Raw genomic sequence first — 21,938 nt, forward strand, 5'->3', positions numbered from 1 at the left:
AGCCCCTGCTCCAACACACACGAACGCGCACATGAACAATGAGGCCAATGTTGCTGAAATAAATTACATATACCCCACCTTTAAAGTACCGAAATTGTACAGTACTTGGGTAAATTAAATATACTTAGTTACTTTCCCCGCTGGAGAGGGGTAAGTAAAGTAACCGAAGTGTGAAAAGTTTCTACTAGATTTGTTTAATTCATACTGAAGCCTCTTTATAAGAGGTTTGGAAAGCATTTTCATAAAACGAATAATAAGGAATACAATCGTATAATCAATTACGATATATATTTGTAAGTTGAATAAATAAAAGACGAATTAGAATAAATACTAAAAAAGTGTTTATACAATCTTTGTTTCCTTGACAATGTACTTTGTTAATTTAAATAAATCATATGAGAACATACAGTACATATATGATTTTGCGACATTTCCGGTCCTTGCTGTGTCGTGTTGCTTTACGACAGTTGTGACAAACCAGAAGAGTTATTTAGGAACTCGCTGATGTTCTCAACCTGAATGCTGTCGAGAAACCAAATGGCCTGAGAAACAACAACTGGACGAATATCATACACACCCGCTGAAGGATATGGCAATAACCACGATGCCAGAAATAATAACACATTCTATATAGTTTTCCTTCTCAACGCTAGCTAGCTAGCTAAGCTGCATTAGCCAAAACCAGCCTTCATCCTGTGGAGCCACCACAGAGTCCATGGGATCAATATGTTTTGAACCTAATTCGATGTGACAGCCTAACATTTCTGGGTGCCTTCTTCTGACGCTGACTCCTAGCTGGGCTCCTGTCATTTGAACACCATGTGGCTGCAGCAGAGACTGAAGGGGCTCCCGGGCTTGTTGTCCAGCAGCTGGGCGAGGAGGCTCCTCATCGGGCTGCTGCTCTTCCTCATTTTCTACTGGTACCTGGGAGCGGAGCGCAGGTGGAGCTTCTTCAGCGGCTCGGCCATGCCCGGCGGGGCGGCCGGACAGTGCCTCCTGGCCGAGATCCACAGGTGGAAGTCCCTGGTGGAGCGGGGAGAGGGGATCTATAGCACACCTCAGGAACAGCTGGATACTCCTTTTGTGTCAGGTAACCAAGGGTTCAAAGGCTTTATTAATGTCATTATGCAAAGAAGCGACAGTGGGGATATGCAATGAAAAGTCACAAGCTCCTCCAACAATGCAACATACATATAAATTAGTCATAAAAACAGATACAAATAGTGCAAGAAGAAACAGAGTAGAAATAAAATAGTTAAAGGGAATTTTGCTATTGTGCAAGTAATGCATGAGAAGTTAACTATAAGCAAGTAAAATAGAATAAGATGAGCTAATAATAGAATGTAAAATGAAATGCTGTACAGTGAAATACAATAGTGCTTATTATAATAGATCAATATGTAAGATGCAAACAGATGGATGAAGTTGTGAAGGCAGAGATCAGGAGTTCAGCAGTCTGATGGCCTGGGGTCAAACTGGCCCTGAGTCTTATGGTGGGATGTAGTGACTACATTTACTCAAGTACTGTACTTAAGTAGGATTTCTGGTAATTGTACCTAACTTGAGTCTTTTTATTAATGCTACATTATTCTTTTTAAACAATTATCTAATACAAAATATAGATAAACTTTGTCATATAATGATAGGTTCAGATATCAGCAGCAGTATATCACGTATTTCAAACTAGCTGCACCTTTACCAGCTGTGATGAACACATTCATGCATCAATAATCATAATCAAGTATTTCAATATAAAGTACATGTATATTTAAATACATATACATATACTTTAATTATATTTTGATGCTAATACTGTTGTACTTTTCCCTAAGTAAGATTTTGAATGACCTTTACTTGTAGCTGAGTACTTTTAGAATGTAGTAGTTCTACTTTGACTGAAGTTAAATATCCAAGTTCTTCTTCCAATTCATTTGAAAAGACTTGTATTGGTTTTGAAAGCTCTTAATGGTCTCGGGCCTAGTGGATTTGCTTTTGACCTATGAGCCCTCTAGACCTAGAACCCTCAGGTCTTCTGGTACTAGCCTTTGAATGAAAGGATGCTTGTATTTGCAAATGAACCTTTGTGTATGAATATATTGATCCGTTTTCCACCTCTGCAGGTAACGGCCACATTCTCCTTGACATTGACTCTAACAAGCTGTGGGTGGCGCTGTCCTCCCAGCCCGGCTCGGCTCCGGTCCACCAGACTGAATACTCTCCCAGAGTCAACGTGCATCTGGAGGGGAACCGGGCCGAGGTGCAGGCCACCATGCTGTGGTTCCGGAAAGGAGCCGTGCTGTCGGTCCGCTGTGCCTCACCAACAGAATCGCAGTCAGCCCGGGACTGCGTCTCCATCAGGGAGGAGTTCATCGCGCACAGGAGCAGACCCAACGTCTTTCTGCAGCGAATCCACATCAACAACCCATCTGACAGGTCCGTGTCTCTGGACGTTTCCTCTGACAACCTGCCCTCCGGTAGCAAGTTCTCCACCAGTGTGGAGAAACTGGAGGACAGAGAGATCATGCTCTCCTCCGGCAGGGTGCCTGTGGAGAACAACCGCATGGTGCTGGTGGTGGTGGTCACCAAGAAGCTGAGCAGCAGGATCCAGGTCCCCGCTAAGGTAGAGCACACGGAGAACATCTTGTCTGTGGTTTGGACCTCAGAGCCGATCGAGACGTCCAAGCTGGAGGAGACCTTCAGCGCCCTCAGAGAGGGAGCCAAGAAGGAGCTGGGGGAGCTGCTGAGGGCCAGCCTGGAGGAGCTGGTGGTGGATCACCAGCAGGCCTGGATGGACCTCTTCATCTCAGGTGAGAAGGGGGGGGGGGCTCTGCGTTCTACATACTGAAAAAAAATGAAAAGTTTATTTTAAATAAATGTCTTATGTCAACTGATTTCACGCAACTGTAACCTAATATTTTTGTAACTTTATATTATTGCTTTCAACTAACCTAATACAGTTATGTGAAATCTGTTGACATTATACATTTAATTAAAGTCAACGTTGCGTTTTTTTCATTGCAGTAGCACGTAAGGGTTTTATTTTTCATCTAGGCCATTACAAATCACATCAGAACAGGGTTATTCCCATTTAGGTTTACACATACAGGTCATTTGACTTGGTGTATATGGTGTACTGTATATGGTGTATATGGTGCATGTGGTGCATAAGGTGCATGTGGTGTATATGGTGTACTCCTGTATATGGTGCATGTGGTGCATGTGGTGTATATGGTGTATTTGGTGCATGTGGTGTATGTGGTGTATATGGTATATATGATGCATACCTAAACACAGATGCATACCAGAAAAGGACCGAAAACTAAAAAAAACTATTATTACATTAAAATATTGAGAAAAATGTACATGAAATATATATACCAAAAAACTACATACAGTATCACAATATAAATGTGAGGAAGAACATACGAAAACGTAAAACAGTCTCAGAAAGTAATCGTCTAATTGGCTAAAACATACCAATACACAGATGTGTACTTTTGAAGTTCATAATAAGTTTCAATTTCCATTTAGCATGGCTGTAAAAAGACTTTGATCCAGATTTATATTCACAAATGAATCCACATATTGTGAAATGCTGCTGACAGTAGTGTAAACCCTGCAGTGAGTTTATGGCATGCTGCTCAGGTGTTCTGTCCGGAGGGAGGGTGGGTTAATCATTGTGTACACAGCCTGTTGTTCGTTGCCCCACTGTCTGTTGAATACGCTAAGCAGGTTATTAGCCACATTCAGTATTTATATAACATCACCTCACTTTACCACAGCTTGAGGGATTCACTAAACAATGGTTAGCTCACTAGTTATCTTTAAAAAATAAGTATAATTCTTACATGTCAAATGTTATTTAAACACAAGCAGCCTGACAAGATCCTTTACTTAAATGCATGCATCCAAATTGGCTTCATTTGAATTGTCTCACACAGATGGAGAGATAGTCAACACCTTTATGAAGCAGCGAAATTAGTCTACATTAGTTTACATTAAAGAGTACAATATCTCCATGTTGAGAAATATCTGTATTTTTTACTGCACATCTTTTATTCCATTCTATTTTAATGTAAATAATGCTATATATTTTTTTACTATATTTTTTAGGGATGCACCGAATATTCGGCCGCCGAAAATTATCGGCCGAAAATGGTTAAAAAGGCCCTTTCGGCTTTCGGCCGAAAGGGTTTTAGCACCGAAAAGATATCACCGAATGTCAGGGAACAGGGTTACGTTGGCAAGCTAACGTGTTGTTGTGATGACGTAATCAAAATGCGGCGACAAGCACGGCGCGCAACCATGCTCGCGGCTGGCTCACAGCCAACATGTCTGGCGCTTGGAGATATTTAAAAATATCAGAGAAAGAGGCGCGGATTGCGATTTGTAAAACGTGTTCAGCTGACATTTCTCGAGGGGGTGTAACTGCAAAGACTTTCACCACTTCGGGATTACTCCACCCCTTGAAATCAAAACACCCGGACAAATATGCGGAGTAAGATCAAATCACAAGCACTGACAGCGAGAGACTGTTCAGCGCTGCCTCTCATGTGCTTGATGAGAAGAGGAACAGACTTATGGCTGATAAATCAGAGAAGCTACTGTTCATTAAAAAGAACCTCCCACTTTTCCTTAATAAGTAGACAAGGCTGGCTTATCATAAGCTTATCTAGTTCTACATGTCTACTCTCTACCCACTTTCCCGAACAATTTTCATTGTGAGTTATAATTCACCATCTCAGGTTATCATTAGGGGGAAATGACAGCAGCACAGTGTTCAATATATTGTACTTTCGGTATTGAAATGATACAATGTTGTTTACATTGCTCATGAGGACAGACCACCTTATTTGCAGATTCTTGAAATTGTAATTGAATTTGTAATTGATTGTGGATTTTGTATCCAGTTTTCACTTTATTTATCTTTATACAATGTTTACTACTTTGCTTATGAGGACAGACAGCCTTATTTACAGATTCTTGAAATTGAATTGGAATTTCATTTGTAAATAGTTACATTCATGTGGATTTATCCAGTTTGCACATTTGTATGCATGCACTTATAGGTGCATTTGTTGTTGTTGAAGGCCTGGCTGTTACAGTCTTTATTTACACTATTTTGTTGTAGGCCTCCTGGCCTAGATGTTTATGCAGTTTTAAAGCACCTTGGCTTTATTCTGAATGCACTTTGTTGTAGTTATCCTACATAGAAAAGAAAATGCACTTGACTTGGAATTAATGTACTGTATACATTCAAAAGTGCTGAATAAATGTTTTATGGACCCATAATAGTGATTATTATTTAAGTTAAGTTTTGCCATAATCATGTCTTTTTCCATAATCAGGTAGCTGAACATCATTGGTAAAAAATGTATACATTATATATATATATATATTTCTATTAATCATTTTCGGCCTTTCGGCATTCGGTTTTCGGCCAACTGTTTCCTATTTTCGGTATCGGTTTCGGACAAGAATTTCCCATTCGGTGCACTCCTAATATTTTTTAATGTCATTATAGTTTTCTTAAAATAGTTCTCTATCTGTGTTTTACATTTTAGTTTTACTTTTATATCTGCACCACGACATCAAGTCAAACTCCTCGTACGTGTCAACCTATGGTGTCGACCTACCTGGTAACAAACAAATGAATAACAATAAAGAACATTATTAAAGACAAGTGATAAAAACAAAATAGAAAGGGTTAGATCAAAAAATATATAAACTTGAAAAATGACACCACCCAAATCAACCCATATTCAAAGCCAAATAAAAAAGATACATCTTTAATTTACTTAAAAAATCCAAGGGAGTGTGCTGTTCTAAGATCTTAGGAGATGACACAGATTTCTTGTGTAATACTGTATGTACTTCTAAAGCTTTGTAAATGATAATCACGTTGAAAGCTCTGGAAAAGGTATCAAGTAGTAGACCCTCAGTTCTGACAACTCTTTCAAACCAACCTCAAGAATAATAATGCTTTATAAAGGACATGCAAGGTGTTTGTAAAGGTCTGCCTCTTTGTTCCCTCAGGTGTTGAAATGAGGAAGATCACAGACTCCCACACCCCGTCGAGCCGCACGGTGAACACCACCCTGTACTACATCCTGTCCTCCTCCCCGGCCCCCCTCTTGGACCGCAGGCTGAGCGGAGAGGAGCGCGTCCGCCTGGAGTCTAGCCTCAACTACGCCGACCACTGCTTCAGCGGCCACGCCACCATGCACGCAGAGAACCTGTGGCCGGAGAGGGTGAGCAGCGCGGCGCAGATCCTGCAGCTGGTCACGCTGTGGACCCTAACGCTGCAGAAGAGGGGCTGCAAGGTGCTGGTGGCGGCCGGGGCCCACGGCAACATGCAGGCCATGGCGCTCAGCTTCGGGGGCCTCCAGTTCACAGAGAACCACCTCCAGTTCCAGGCCGACCCCGACGTGCTGCACAACAGCTACGCCCTGAGGGGGATCCACTACAACCAGGACCTGATCAGCCTGGCAGTGCTGCTGGACGCCGAGGGGAAGCCCTTCCTCCACGTGTCGGTGAAGCAGCAGGAGCAGCCGGTGAAGCTGTACGCCTGTGAGGCCGGCTGCCTCAACGAGCCGGTGGAGCTGACCTCCGAGGTCAAAGGTCACACCTTCCCCGTGATGGTGACGCAGCCCATCACCCCCCTGCTGTACATCTCCACAGACCTGCGCCATCTGCAGGACCTCCGCCACACCCTGCACCTCAAGGCCATCCTGGCCCACGAGGAGCACATGGCCAACAGGTACCCCGGCCTGCCCTTCCTCTTCTGGTTCAGCGTGGCCTCGCTCATAACGCTCTTCCACCTCTTCCTCTTCAAGCTCATATACAACGAGTACTGTGGGCCGGGAGCCAAGCCCCTCTTCAGGAGCAAGGTATAACCAGCAAACTGGAAACAGAAAAACTGCAAACTGATCCTTTCTTGTTTTGATTTGTGGTGGCAAAGATTTCCTCTCGCTCTCTCGGCGCTCTCTCTGTGGGTTGGTTTCTCAGTTTTCTCTGAGTGAACTTTATTTTCCCATCTCACATGGTACCTGTCTGGGGTGGGTTGGCATACTCGCCTTACACACCTCCCCCCCCTCACTAAAGTGATTCTTCAGTTTGTGTTCTGTGTCCAAGGAGGTGATCACTGGAGCTGTTGCCTCTAACAGACTGTGAGCAGTGACATGTGATCTCAGTGAAAAGCACCACTAGAATAGCACCCTTCATTCAAGAAGTCACATTTGACTCTGCTCTGTTTCCACATTTTAGCACCTTCGACTCGTCCTGGTGGGATGTTCAGCATTTGTTGAGTGCATTGGAAGAAAACAAGCACAAGTTAGGAGCTTACTGTTTAACTGTATTCAAAGTTATTTCAGATTGTTCGGACTGAGGAGGACTGTACCAATGTTTTTGCATTTTTTATAAATCACAAATATTATACTTTAGTGGAGGAACCTTTTTGTAAGTGCAATAAGGTAGTCGATGTTCAGATGTCTTCTCCATTGCTTTTGATTTCTTGTTTGGGTAATTAAGTTGACAACGCTTTTATTTGAGTTAACATACGTTGTATAGTAGGTGTCAGACAATTCAGGTCAATCTTGCACATACATAATGTAAAGATACCCTGGGTTTTTTAGCACCTTTTTAAAAAGTTATATGGAGCAATATAGTGCAGCCACATACAGTATAGTGTGCGTTTGCATCTTTTGCACGCACAAGGTCACGTCACGTCGCATGTCTGAGCATCACGACCGCTAAGCTAAAGGCGGCTAATGTTCAGCGTGATGACATTTAGTAGTCTCATTCAGACACTTGTTAGCTGTTTCTGATGTCACATAGAAGCTTTGGACATTCACCAGTGGGGTATTTACTGACACGGCTGATGTCGTTGAACTAAACGTGAAAAGCTTGTGCAGTGGTCAAATGCCAACTCATTTCCATTTTGAAGGACTCATTCCTGCACCACTCCATAATGTGCCAACAAAGATTGCTAGCAAATGTGATGAAATGTGTTCTGAAGAGAGACATTGTGTGTTATACCCCAAGGACACACGCTTGAATTGAGATGAGGAACAGTGACAGAAAAGTTCCACAGGGTACCTTTTCACTTTGGAATAGGAGGAGCTTTATTGTGATGCAGGGAAAAATAATGCATTCTGAAACCTTTAACCTAAAATACATGACTGGTTCTCATTAAAGTCCCATGTGATTTGTACTAAAATGAGCCTTAACATTGGTATGGTCCTGTCAAATGATTCTTTAAGAGAAAACAGCTTGGATTGAATTGTCATAGCTCGGCAGAAACATCTCTTACTACAACAGCTATATAGTGGAAAGTTATTCCTGTAAGTGAGATGATTGTCACGGTTTGGCCCAAAGCTAATTCATCTTGCGACTGACAGAAGCCTTATTCAGCAATGAGGTGCAGCGGGGGGGGGGGTGTGACTGTGTGCTTACCTTGTTTCTTCCATCCCTTTGGTCCCTGCGTTTTCATGATGTTTTATATTGATTCACTCAATTAAATTAACAAGAAATCTCCGGGTTGGCTTTGGCTCTTCACTCTTTAACCTGTCGCCTCGCTCCTCCTCCTCCTCCTCCTCAGCATGTGTGTATTTCTCCTCAGCAGTGTGGATGGGGGGGGGGGGGGGGGGGGGGTACTGTCAGTGGTTCTAATGCTCCGCTCTGACTCCAGCAGGTGGCCAACAGGACTGAGGAAGTCTGCTCTGACACCAAGAGTGCTGTTTGAAGTGCAGTCCAGTGTCTGTGCTTCCCCTGTGGCAGCATGCCAGATAATAACATGGTGTGCTGCCTGGCGCTCTGTCACATCATTTGCTCTTCCTGGTGTAAGTCAGATAAAGACTCCTAACAACAGAGAGGTCTCTCCTAAGTGATCTGCTGTGAGGCGTGCAGGGTAAAACTGGCACCTACATAACATTCAATGATCTGCTCCTTATTTCTTTTCAATAACAGTTTACAAAATCACCCAAAAATGCCCAACACAAGTACGCATTTAAATGCTTTTTTGGCCGAACTACAGTCCAAAACAGCACATTTAAGGAAAGTAACTAGACAGGGTTTTGCATATGGAAACTGTTGGCATAAATAATTCATAGATGATAACAAAGCAGCATTAAAGATAATATTTGTACAGCAAGTCTATTTAAAGATGTGACTGCATTCCTCACCCATCAACCCGTGTGGTTTATCCTTTTAAAGCCAGTGATCACTTCTTTGACATCATCAGATTCCAGATGGATGCATGAGAAGCAGAGATATGGGAGAGTTGTGTTGTTAGCAGCTGCTGCAAGTGAGGCAATCATACATCACTCCACATTGTCCTTAGCCAGTCAAACAACCAAGCAACACTGGCTCAAGGGAAACCACTAGAGGTTTGTACCACTGATGGGACAACTGATATGCTTCTGGGTAACACAAAACAACAAACTCATCTGAAATTCTCAATTCATACACAAAGCTTTAAAAGTGCACAATATGGCTAGAACTTTAAGAAATATGATCTTCCTCCTCTTCAGTGTGCTGCTGTGTGTAACACTTGTTTCTAAATCCTGTAACATGTTCTTTAAACTGATCTCATACCTGTCAGCCATGTCACATCGTTCGTCAATTGAATTTCTCCTACTGCTGCAGTCATCAAGAACATCGGCCATATTTTGAAGGAGACCTGGTTTGTCACAGCTTTTGGTATCACGTTTTGAAGTTAGTTTCTTTCGGCTACATTGTACACACCAAAGTCCTTCTTAGACATACCACTAGTGCCAGATCATTCACAGTTTGACTGTTGAAGAAACTCAAGCTAATCAGCAAGTTCTCCAATATTATCAAACATAATAAAGAGAAAATGAAAGTAGTAAAATGTTTGGGATTCTTAGTGATCCCCAAAAAAAGGCTGCTCTTCTGTTGTTTTGCTTAAATCTAGCATTAATGGCTGCTCTTGGTTGTTATTGTTCCTTTGGGCTCTGAGATTCTTATTTGAGACACCCAGTGTATTTGATTATACAATATAGTTCTAAACCAAGACCTTTTTTAAATACCAATAAGACTCAAATAACGTTAGCGACTGTTCACAAGTCGATGGGGATTATTGACATGTCAGTGTTTATGATTTACACATTTTCTGATTCAAGTTTTTCCTTTTAAGTGTGTGGGTTTTATCCAGTGTCTTTATTTCATGTGAACTACTGAGTGTGTTTGAATTCATTAATTTAATAAGCCATTTAATGGCTATAAGCACAATTTCAATGGTCGTGTGAAATTTAAGCAAAAGATATTTAAGATGATTTTACGTTGGGGAGAATAAATCAGTGGATGAATGTGAAAACAATAAATAATTGTGTTCAAAATCATTTCATATTTTCCCTTATGTTTTTATTCTGTTAGAAATAATACATTTAAAGCTGTAAGACTTTGATATGAACACGTGTAAAGTAAAAAGGATCACTAGGGTTTTAGTATTTAGAAAGACTAGAGAATGCAATTCCTGAAGAAATTGCTAGTGGGAATGCTTTATGCTGAAAATCTGACGCTAAACTGCTATGCTGGAATGTAATGTGTAAGAAGAAAGTGAAGAATTTAGATAATGATACATGAACACTGGGGGCTTGAATATGTGATGAGAGAAGAAAATAAAGTAAAAAGGCTTGGAAAAGCAGCAGAATATTTGAACTGCAAACTTCTGAACTAACTTGATGGCGAATGATCTGTCGCTATGGCAACGGCATTTGATGACACCCCATACTACGCTTAGATGCGTTGATGGCTGCATCGTTACCAAACCTGTGAAGTTTTGGGGCGTTTGGAGCAGTTTCACTGAAGTTATGAGAAAACCGTGTTTCAAGGCGAGCATTGTATTGCCATGTCAACGTCATTTGAAGAAATCTCAAAACTGTCCCGTAGATGTCTTCAAGGCTGGACTGTTTGCACACTGCTTTCTGAAGTCTGCTGCTCTGAGCATGTCAGTTGGAGTGATGACATCATCGTGTTCCATTACACAGGTGTTTATAGTTGAGATCAAAGGCTTCATTGTTCTGAAGAGAGATAAACCTCTTACATGTGAACGTTTTGTGGAAGAACCGTAACAGATATCTGTGAAATTTCAGAACGTGAAGCATGTCAAGGAAGTTGAGCATCTGAAGTGTAATTTGTGTGTAGTTTCAGGTTAATAATGTGGCCTTTTTGGCAGTTTAACTAAAGGTGTGCGGCTGCTGCGGAAATATCTGCCATAAATTACAATGGGGTTTCATGGAGGAATGTTGAACGTTTTTGTCACTTCATGCCCTCAAGAGGCACTTTGTTTAATTATTTTTGCTTAATTATTTGTCATTTTTAAGCTACGAGATGTTTTCCTACGTTTGTCATGATAAATTATGTCTCAGGAATGTAGGGTTTGGGAATTATGGGAGTTTAAAAAAAATATATGAATGCGAATTTCAAGCTGTCCTCCACTCTAGCTGTGACATCACACACTCTAGTTCATGTTAAAATGTGAAGAAAACCTCTAAAACAAGGTTTAAACAATGTTTAATATCTCTAAAAGTAAGAATCAGATTTAAAAGTTGTGACAGAATGAACAGTTAGCAGTTGAAGTCGCATGAAGATTTGTTGAAGTTGAAGAATTTCTCCATTGACTTCAATGTTAAAAATGTGATGAATTATGGGATGTATCTCTGGAATTATGAAAGTTATGAATGAGAAAAGTAATAGCCATCGATTCCCGACAGAGCTGAACGTTTTGATGTTTGAACGGAGTTTCTGCGATGTTCAATGCGGGAGAAGCGCGGTAAAATAAGTCGGCGGAATAATAAACTTTTCGTGCGTAGAATAACAGTTAGTGGGAAACTAACTGTAACACTAAAATATATATCATTTTTGAAGGATACAATTGTTGAACTGCATCACAACTAAAGAAACCAGCTTTTTTCTAAAGTAAAACACTGTAAACAAATGACACCTTTGCTCACAACAGCATTTTCAAATCATATTATAAACGCTTTTTCCAGTGAACTACATGTTTTTTATTTTTCCCACAAACAGATCTTGGACATTTTTAAACGACCTGTTGGGGTCATTATCGTGAAATAGCATGTATTTTTCGGCCAAAAGTATGGTTTGTAATACAACTTTTCAAATGTAATATTAAGTGCAGTAAGATACCAAGTCCTATTTACTATGACCCCTTCATGGGGTCCTCAGCTGCAACATGTATCTGGTGACACTGGACTTTGGAAACAGTACAATTGAAACATACAAATATCCATAGCTTAAACATTCTCCAATTATTATCTCAAGCCTGACTCATACTTTTGCATCACCATAGGCACTTCCTGTATGCACACTCCACCCAATCACTGTAATATCACTGCTGCTACTAATGGAAGTGTGGCACATTCTCAGATAGTGAAAACATAGTGAATGATTTCAGACAAAATCCACACCCACTATCAAAGCATGGCTGAGGGTTGAATCAATACAATAATGCTGCATCTTTGTATGTGTTCACGTTGTCCTGTTCAGAGACCCACACGCGTTAATTAACAGTTTTACAGTGTTTATACGATTTATGTCCAAAACTTAGTGGAATCATTCATATCTGTTTTCAGAAAAATTCTATTTATTCCACAAAATCAACTGACCATTTAATCAAGCCGTTCCTCACGTCTGCTGGTTAGGGGAGTGAGTCAGGAGGGTCTCCTGATGCCCTGTACAGAGGCCCAGGACCCCCTATAAGAATGCAAGAAGAGACAGATCTGCTTTTGTCTTACATCAATCTGCCTTGTTCACACATCTTTGTAATGTTTAGCAGTCAATAAATATTAAACCAGTGTCATCAGACAGCTTTTGAGGAGTTAAGTTTACAGTTTGCTTCCAGCCACTTCCTGTCTCCACATGCAATCTGGAGGTATTGGGTGTTTCTCAATGTTGAGTACGCTTGCTTGGTAGCACGTCTTCTGAGTGTCTTGCTTCAGAAGCGAGGCAAGAATACTTCCTGGCATTCGGAAAACGAAGAGTGGAACAGGCGAGCAAGTGTGCGTCATATGAGAGGCCCCGCCTTACATTTTCCGCCACAGATTTGGGGAAATTGGTCCGTGGGCAAAGCATTGTGGGGATTTTAAGACCGCAGAGTCTACACATGTGCAGCCTCGAAATTTGTCACTACGAAGTACGCCGGGCTCGGTAGAATTCCAAGTATGCTGGACATTGGAACAGTCCTTCAGCGGCACTCGATTACGTAGTATTCTTGAAATAGTGGATCTGGAGCAGCCTTACTCGACATTGAGAAACACCCATTAGGCGCATTCACACTTTTCCCACTTTAGTTCATGAGAACTTAGTTCATGAGAACTCTTTAGTTCTCATGAACTAAGTACAGATCGCGTTCACACCGGAATAAGTTCCTTGGGAAGGATTAGGCAAATGAAGCCGCTGACGTCACTTCTTCTTCTGCTTTGGGTTTACTGGCAGGCCGCAAACAACTTCACGGCGTATACTGCCACCCAAAGTCCCCGGAGTTGGGGACTGGCTTCAGTAGAAACTGCTGGGTCTCCCAGCAGCTTCTACTGAAGCCTTCCAAGTAAATCGCCAGAACGCCGACACCTACTCATCTCCACCGCTCCCATGTTTTATTTTGTGTTGCCATAAGTTAGTCTCTCTGCGTTTGTGCGCTGGGCTAATGCTAATAATGCTAATGCATGGACAATAAAATGGCGGCTTCACAAAACTTTTTGGGAGTTTTACGGGGCGTGGTTTGCATTCCGCCCAACCAATCAGACATAGGAACCTTTTTCTCGCACGAAAGTCCCTGCTCTCTAGCAGGGACGGAAAGGTTCCAGCTCTTTTTGGTGTGAACGTGACATTTCGGAACAAAATCGGAACTAAAGTGGGAACTAAAGTGGGAACTAAAGTGGGAAAAGTACAGCGGTGTGAACGTGGCTATAGTATGTGACCCTGATCCAGGACTGTCAAGCTGCAGCGCCATCTCCTGGGAGTCTTTCTCCATTTTCTTTTCCTTCTGTTTTGTGTTGCCGAGTGAATGAAATGACGAGCGTTTTAGAACATAGCAGTGCAGAGCAAGTCCTGGATCAGAACCACAGGTGGGAGGCTCTGCACAGGATTCACATAACATCCACCTTGTGAGGAAGAATGCTGGGCTTGAACGGCACAGATCTGAAATATTCACAGTCACGCTCCTTTGTGAAATCCTAGAGGAGCTGCTAACCTTAAAAAAACATGATGAAAACAATATGTTCTCAATAAAACACTTTCCCCGACACAGCCTACCTAACATTCACACTATGGGCTCAAGTTTTCCAGAAGGAGCAGCTATGAGTTGTGAAGGAGTATCAAAAAGTCCCAGCTGATGTCAGAACGTCCATCAAACTAATGTGGCACCACAGCTCTGTCAACGTGTGTGTGTGTTAGATGGGCTACGAGTCTTTTAGCGTGCTGATCTGGGCGTAGATCTTCAGTGCGGGCCCCAGCTTGATGTTCATGGTGGCCATGAGGTGGTCCTCCTTCAGCAGCAGCAGGGCCTGCCCATCGATCTCCTGAGAGCGGAACTCCTCAGCCACCGGCAGACAGTCTGCACACACACAGTCAGAACACAGTCAGAACACCCAGTCTGCACACACAGCAACACACAGTCTGACTCTGCACACACACAGCAACACACAGTCAGAACACACACAGCAACACACAGTCAGAACACACAGTCAGAACACACAGTCAGAACACACACAGTCTGAACACACACAGTCTGAACACACCGTCAGAACACACACAGTCTGCACTCTCTTACTGACTCATCAGAACCACCGTCATGGTGTGTGAAGCCCCAGAAGGCCACACAAGCACAATTTATAACAGAACCTTAAACAGATAAAATCCAGAGTAAGATAACAAAAAACAATGACAATTTTATTTCTGAAATTTGAATTGAGTGAATAGATCAATCCTTCCCATATAAATTGATCATAATAAGGTTCAGATGTTGAGAATGCTCTAAGTGACATCACTACAGTATGTAACGCTCGCGCTTCTATTGGCTAGCTCTCCAACACATTGTACGTGATAGGCTAAGGGGCAGGACTTTTCGAAGTGGTTGACCAATCACAACAGAGCCGGCCAGCTAACCAATCAGAGCAAACTGGGCTCTGGTTTCAGACAGAGGGTGAAAAGAGGTGCTGCAGGACAGGCAGTATGAGAACAATAAAGAGCTTTTTGAACATTAAAGGAGAGACACTACATACTGATAGGAAGCTGAAGAAGAATATGTCCTAGTAATTAATCAATTTGGCAAAGGATTTTCTTAATGTATAGTCATCCCCCACTGCTGTGGTGAAAAAATAATGAAAATACTGATTTAATTCCTTTATATTAGAATTGTTAGCTTTGTCCCTGCCCTCTCAACTCTCTTTGTAACAGTTGTTGCACATATAACTTTGTTAGTCTGTTTGCAAAATAGTTATATCTGTAAAACAGTGACCAGCTGGTTTAAGGAAATTCTAAAATTGATAAAAAATGAAAATGTTTGAGTTGATTTTAGGCAGAAGTGAGAGTACTGAAAGACAATCGTTGTTAGTTAAAGTCTGCACATGGGAAATGTTGACAATAATTCAAACTAATGCTAATAATAGAACACATTGCCAGACTAAGCTTTTAATCTGACGGCCTCCTTAAAGTCATTTGTGCACACAATCTAGTTTAGTTTAACACGACACTCTCACAAATGAATGAAATGAAACTCTGCTGATGGAAATACATTCCATATGTAAAGTATTCCTAATGAGACACAGTCCAACAGATCAGTAAGAGCAGAGGCAGCCCCACCTGGCAGAGAGGACATGAACTCGTACACCTCATCTATGTTCCACCGGCCGGGGTCAGAGGGCAGGAAGCAGAAGGGTTGCGTGGCTGACGGGGGGGACGGGGGTCTCTTGTACCCAGGCAGGTCTGAGCATTGGCTGGACTGTCCCTGAGCGGGGTGGAGCGACTGGCCGGTGGAGGGAGAGGCAGCAGCAGCAGCAGCAGGCTTCTGCACAGAGGGGGAACACATCTGTCAAACACTGAGAGAACTCTGCCTCTGACAGGAGGAGAGCTGCACGTCACATTCAGAAGACTAACTGGATGGACTTCAATGAACCGCACAAAACAACATCATTTATTAGTAAAACAAAGTCAAAGCGTTGCCTCACCTTCTTCTTGGGCTCCAGGCTGCAGTGATTCAGCTCTCCGCTCAGGGCTCTCTGCTTCTTCATGTTCTCCAGGGTGGATTTCCGGTTTGGGAAGAGACCCACTCTCTTTGTGCATCCCACATTGTAGCTGCAAACAAAGTGAACATTAGAGTTATTATCAGTATGTTAATCATTGTATATTTTCACAATTGTTTCTCCAGAAGGTTAGGGTTGGGTATCGTTTGGATATCCGATTTCGACTCTGCTTATCGATTTAGGTTATCATTGATTCTAGATTTGATTTTTTTGAGGAGGTAAAAATAAGTTACAATAACACTTGTTTATCAAAACCTACAATAATAATCTTCTATTGTTTTTGCAATCACAAGCAATCAGCTGAGCAGCATAAGAACCTGCAGTCCTTTCGGACCGTTCTCCTGTCCTCACAAGTCTTACAAATTCTGCCAAAGGGTCGAGACAAGACACAAAGTAATTGTATCGCCATGCCGACAGCCTGTCCAAAGAGAGCACCGGTAAGAGGCAGTGTTTACAGACTGGTTCATGGAAAACAAAATGGAAACACTTTTAGAGTTACAAGGCTGAAAACCACCATCTACTCTGCGGTCATTTGATGCATGTCTTCAGAAAGAGATTTGTTTCTAGTTTTTTCTACTACATAAAATACATCAGTAAATACTCCACTGGTGAATGACACTTCTATGTGTCATACAAACTGCGTTGTTAACAAGTGACTAAATGAGACTAAATGTCAACATGCCGAACATTAGCTGCGTTTAGCTTAGCGCTGACCGTAATGTCCGTTGATAGCGTCACGTTAGCTTTTCACTTTTGGTGATTGCATGTACGCAAATAAAAAGTCATTAATGCTGTTTTAATATGTAGAGATTATCCTGCTGAGCAAAACGTGTAAGTATTATAAATGGGTGTTATATGAATATTCCAAAATCCAATGGGAAAATCCCATTGCCTCCATCTCGTTCTCTACGTTCTCTTGACAGTGACTGTTTGACTCGTTATTTGATTCAACTCAAACTTAGGGTTTGATCTCTGGTATTAGCTTCTACCAAAGATCAAAGAAAACATATGTTTTTAATGTCATATTACAGTGTGGTTGTGCAATGAAAAACCTGGTTCACAGGTTCCTCAAAATATAAGACATAAAACACATTAAAAAAACCACACATAATAATAGTAGTGCACGTTCAGGAGTGTGGTGTACCTTTTTACTTATTTTGTTAATATTATTAATATGTACTTTTTTTAACTTAATCTGCACTCTGTTGTAATACCGTAACTTTTCCCGTTGTGGGACCAATAAAATAATTCTGATTCAGGTCAGTTTAAACTCAGTTGGTGCAGATAGATTCTCACCCAGGAGCATCTTCCCTGCTGGCCCTTACCGTTTGGCGCACACATTGGAACAGAACCTCTTGGACCTTTTGAAGACGTAGGAGAAATCCACCCTGCCACACAGCTCACAGGTCAGCATGGGCTCCTGCTGGGCCTTCAGCTCTGAGGGGAGACACACACCATCAACCACAACATCCACAGGAACACTGACGATGCAGAATGAGCCTGGATTATTTTATATTCAAAGCTATTTTAAGAACAAGTGCTAAAAGCCAGACTTGTGAAAGTGAAGCTTATTGACAGCTAAAGGTGAAGCCGTCACATGAATTCATTGTGTGAGCGATATGTCTCACTTCCTCAGATTTATAACAAAAGAATGTGGATGTCAATAGGATTTTTAGAAGAGGAATTTCTTTTGAAAAACAATGATGTGTTGCAATTATCACAATATAAATCATACATTTATCATCCTCTCTGTCCTCAGTAGAATGCATGAAACGCTTCAGCAAGTTGCTATTGCTCTGAGAACTTTCAAACGTTACCCTTTGGTGAGAGGAGGTCCATCTTTGAGTCTGCAGTGTGTCTCCTCAGGCTCTCCACTGAGAAAGAGGGACGCTCCACCTGCAGACAGGACATTAAACATGCCATTACTGTCGCTGAAAAAGCCTGAAATGAATCCCAGGAAACTACAAGAACACATATACAACTATGGACAGTTTAAACGTGTTTTTGTTATACTTGAGCTCAGTGGTTAGAGCTGACCATATGCAGTGTCCACTGACAAGTAAGCAGGTTCAAATCCTGAACCAGCCAAACATTTCAGTCATCTCCTCTATCTCCCATTTACAACCTTTCCTCTGTAATAAAGGCACTGTCTGGCCCAAAAGAACCTTTAAAAAACATTTTCTCAGAAAGATAAATAATAATTGTTGATAAATGACAGTAAACATAAAAAGAAAGGGTTGGGGGGCAAAATTGTTGACATGACTGCAACTTGTGAGGGAGATCAAGAAAAGGGTATAACATGTATTGCGATTTTTAATGATGTTAAAAACAAAAGTCATTAGGTGTCAACCTCCTGACTAAACTTCATGGTTCATGGAAACTAAAACAGGAAAAGGCAAAAGTTTTGTCCCTAGTTTCTACATGTAATAACACTGCACTGCACTCACCAAGTTACTAGCTCAGGTCTGGGAATCATACGTCAAACAGAAAGCTTCGAACAAATCACCATCAGGGAACAGTTGATATGGCCATTGTATTTAGGAGTAGTCCACTCCCATGTTCCTTATGGGCCATATTCTGTGTGTGTTTTAGGGCTCTGGAGCGGTACTCACAGGGAACGGCTCGGCCCCCTCCTGGATGACGAAGCCCTCTATCAGGTGGGTGAGGATGTGGCACCTCATGAGGGCCTGGGCTGCTCTGCTCTCTCCTTTGTCTCGGCTGCTGTTGCTGTTAGTGTTTCCATTCCCAGAGGTCATGACTGGAGCGCAGCCTCTGAACTGTGAACAGCAACATGGAAGCTCAGCCTGGGACCTGGTGCCTCGCATCAATGCACAAACCATGCAACTCATACAAACGTGGCGCTGTAATGTGTGTGCAAAATAACGCATTATTAGTATTATTTATTAAGAGTTCTCCTTAATAACCAATTCCGAATTGAGCAGATATAATGCAGCCTTTTAAAAAATAAATACAAATGTCCGATTGTTTATTTGTTTACTATGTGGGGATATAGAGAGTGGTTCACAATGTGCCACTCAGATCTTTGACTTGGTGTTAAAACACTCCACTAAAAGCTCCCGTAAGAGCATTTTTGGGTTATAGTTGGTCAATTTGGACCAAATGTAGATACTAGAAATGCTGTGTAGATTAGTAACACAGTACTGCATTATACCATATCAGCATATATGTGTTATTATGTTTACAATGTTACTGTGAGTGCTAAATACATTTATTGGAATACAAAGTACAATATTCACCTGTAGTGGAGTATAAGTAGCATTACATGGAAGTACATAAGTAAAGTACAAATAAGTCAAAAAAAGACTTAAGTACAATACTTGAGTAAATGTACTTAGTTACTTAGTTACTAGTATGTTATGACTTCTTGCAATAACCATAAATGGGCAGATCTCAGATTGAAGTCTGGCGGACAGTCTACCCACAGTGACTGTACTATTTTGTTTTACTTTTAAGTAAAATATAGTTACAGTACCAAAGTAAAAGTAGCCATTATGCAAAATGGCACATTTAAGCACAATATATATTTTTTAAGTATTGTATTATTGATGCAATAATCCCTTAATCACTTAAATGTTGCACTTTGTAAAGGTGGGGTTCATTTGAATTACTTTGTATATTACTTGGTAGCTTAACCTATAATAGTATATCAATATGTATTAAGTGTTTAAATTGTGCATTTATCATCTAAATGTGCAAAATTGTTAGTTACTAAATCTGTAAAAATAAATGTAGTTGAGTATAAAGTGTAACATTTGCCTATGTAGTGGAGTAAAAGTAGGGTAAAGCCCTCAAGGAAAGTACAAGTACAATACTTGAGTAAATGTACTTAGTTACATTCCACCACTGTTTACTACCTGCCATACACATTATCTGGAATCAAATAAATAGCGCTATTTCTTATCAGGTTGTCTGGCAGTGAGTTTTAATTGAGTTATTAAGACCAGGTAAACACAAAGCTTTTCCCGGTTTGAAACATTCCGTTTTTATGTATATGGGATTAAGGTAGGGTTATGCACACCAGAGGTGGGAGAAGTACTCAGATCTTGCACTTGAGTAAAAGTAGAAGTACCAGAGTACACGTAGGAATACTCTGTTACAAGTAAAAGTCCTGCAATGCAAAAGTATTATCATCAAAATATAGTTAAAGTAGCAACAGTAAAAGTAGTCGTTGTGCAGATTGGTCCATTTCAGAATAATATATATGATATGTTTTATGATGATAGATCATTAAAGTGTTCTCAAAGCTGGTAAAGGTGCAGCTAGTTTGAATGACTTTGAATTACTTTGAATGTAGCTTGTGGATTTACTCCAGGTGGAACTAAAGTCTGATTTAACACTTGATTATATTTTATATTTCTATCCGTAAAGTAACTAAAGGTATTAAATACATGTAGTGGAGAAAAAGTACAATTTTCACCTCTGAAGTGGAGTAGAATTACAAAGTAGCAAAACATTGAAATACTCAAGTAAAGTACAAGAACCACAAAGTCGTACTCAATCAAGTACACTACTTGAGTAAATGTACTTCGTTACTTTACACCTATGATTCAGTCCAAATCTGCCTCAGTATATCAGACACTGCTAATATCCTTTTGGTAAACTCACAGCCTGCCTAGAATCAAAGCACTGTATCCCAGTGTGAACGTTAGGGGTTTGTATTGTGAATGAATTAAAGTATTCTGCATTAAAGCCTCCGTTTTCCATGCCCTTTTAAAAAACAGATACACTTCGGAGAAGTTAGCTTACTTTAACAGTCTAACAGACTTCTGAATTGAGTTAGAAAGCGGGCGCCGGGCTCGGAAACAATGGTAAAAGAGGAGCTCTTTGTTTAACGGCTCCAAACAACGCTTTCATTCACTCACTCCCGCGAGGAGCCGCTCCGCCACTTGTAGCCCGGACACACCGGGAGCAACACGCCGGGAGCCGCTCAGCGAGCCAGACCGTGGAGCCAGCCGCTTCCCTCAGACACTGGAAGTTACAAGCGGTTCATATCCTCACTGTGTTTGGCTTTCTCATGTTCTCTTGATCAGCAGCAGACACAACAATCCTCCGGCTGCGCGCGTGCTCAACGACAAAGCCCGAGAGATTCACGTGAAGGACTTCCGGCAACAACCTTTAAAATTAAAGCCTCCACACAGTAGTGTAAATACCTGGTAAATACCCGGGGTACATTTAAAGGGCTTTAAGTTTAGAAAATGCACATCAGAATGTATTAATATTGTCCAAGTGACACTCTGAGGTGATACAAACAAAATAAAAAATACATTTGTGGCAACAAGCCTTTTCCTTTTAATTTAATCTGAATTTGAAGAGTATTTAACTCAGATATGATAGTTTGAAGGGCTTTCATTTTAAAATGTCACATCAGATAGTCCTGACATTGCCTGAAAGGCAGGTGTTCTAACCTACTATCACTCTGAGGTGAACATATTCTGTGGCAACAGGTCTCTCTTTAAGTCTTTTTGGAAAATTACCTAAAAATACATTTAATAAGACATTCTAAAGAGCTTTTTCACATCAGAATGTGCTGATATGTGTCACTCTGAGGTGGTCTGTTTTCAATCTGAAGAGAAACCAGGACCAGGCAATAGGCTGTTTCCTTTAATAATACTCTGGAACTGCATTAAAAGACACTTT

At 41.2% G+C, this 21,938-nt stretch overlaps 2 protein-coding genes across 5 annotated transcripts; one reads left to right on the top strand and one right to left on the bottom strand.

Annotated features, from left to right (window-relative positions):
• Positions 1 to 433: 433 nt before the first annotated feature.
• On the top strand, positions 434 to 10,361 carry kiaa2013 (KIAA2013 ortholog). 2 transcript variants are annotated; one of them, XM_079674125.1, is made up of 4 exons: positions 434 to 1,090; positions 2,121 to 2,807; positions 6,037 to 6,890; positions 8,690 to 10,361. In XM_079674125.1, exons 1-4 carry the CDS (start codon positions 820 to 822, stop codon positions 8,741 to 8,743), a joined length of 1,866 nt encoding a protein of 621 aa, XP_079530251.1. In that variant the 5' UTR covers positions 434 to 819; the 3' UTR covers positions 8,744 to 10,361. The 2 variants fall into 2 exon arrangements, with proteins under 2 accessions (XP_079530251.1, XP_079530252.1); XM_079674126.1 differs by having other exon boundaries at positions 8,693 to 10,361.
• LOC307035120 (polyhomeotic-like protein 2) lies at positions 9,030 to 21,339 on the bottom strand. 3 transcript variants are annotated; one of them, XM_079674146.1, is made up of 7 exons: positions 21,164 to 21,339; positions 18,893 to 19,057; positions 18,098 to 18,176; positions 17,606 to 17,717; positions 16,206 to 16,332; positions 15,841 to 16,045; positions 9,030 to 14,593 (listed from the first exon to the last, which is right to left on the bottom strand). In XM_079674146.1, exons 2-7 carry the CDS (start codon positions 19,034 to 19,036, stop codon positions 14,439 to 14,441), a joined length of 822 nt encoding a protein of 273 aa, XP_079530272.1. In that variant the 5' UTR covers positions 19,037 to 19,057; positions 21,164 to 21,339; the 3' UTR covers positions 9,030 to 14,438. The 3 variants fall into 3 exon arrangements, with proteins under 3 accessions (XP_079530272.1, XP_079530271.1, XP_079530273.1); XM_079674145.1 differs by having other exon boundaries at positions 18,893 to 19,141; XM_079674147.1 differs by having other exon boundaries at positions 21,048 to 21,339.
• Positions 21,340 to 21,938: the final 599 nt, after the last annotated feature.

The sequence above is a fragment of the Notothenia rossii genome, assembly GCF_949606895.1.
Source record: "Notothenia rossii genome assembly, chromosome: 4".
Classification (NCBI taxonomy): Eukaryota; Metazoa; Chordata; class Actinopteri; order Perciformes; family Nototheniidae; genus Notothenia; species Notothenia rossii.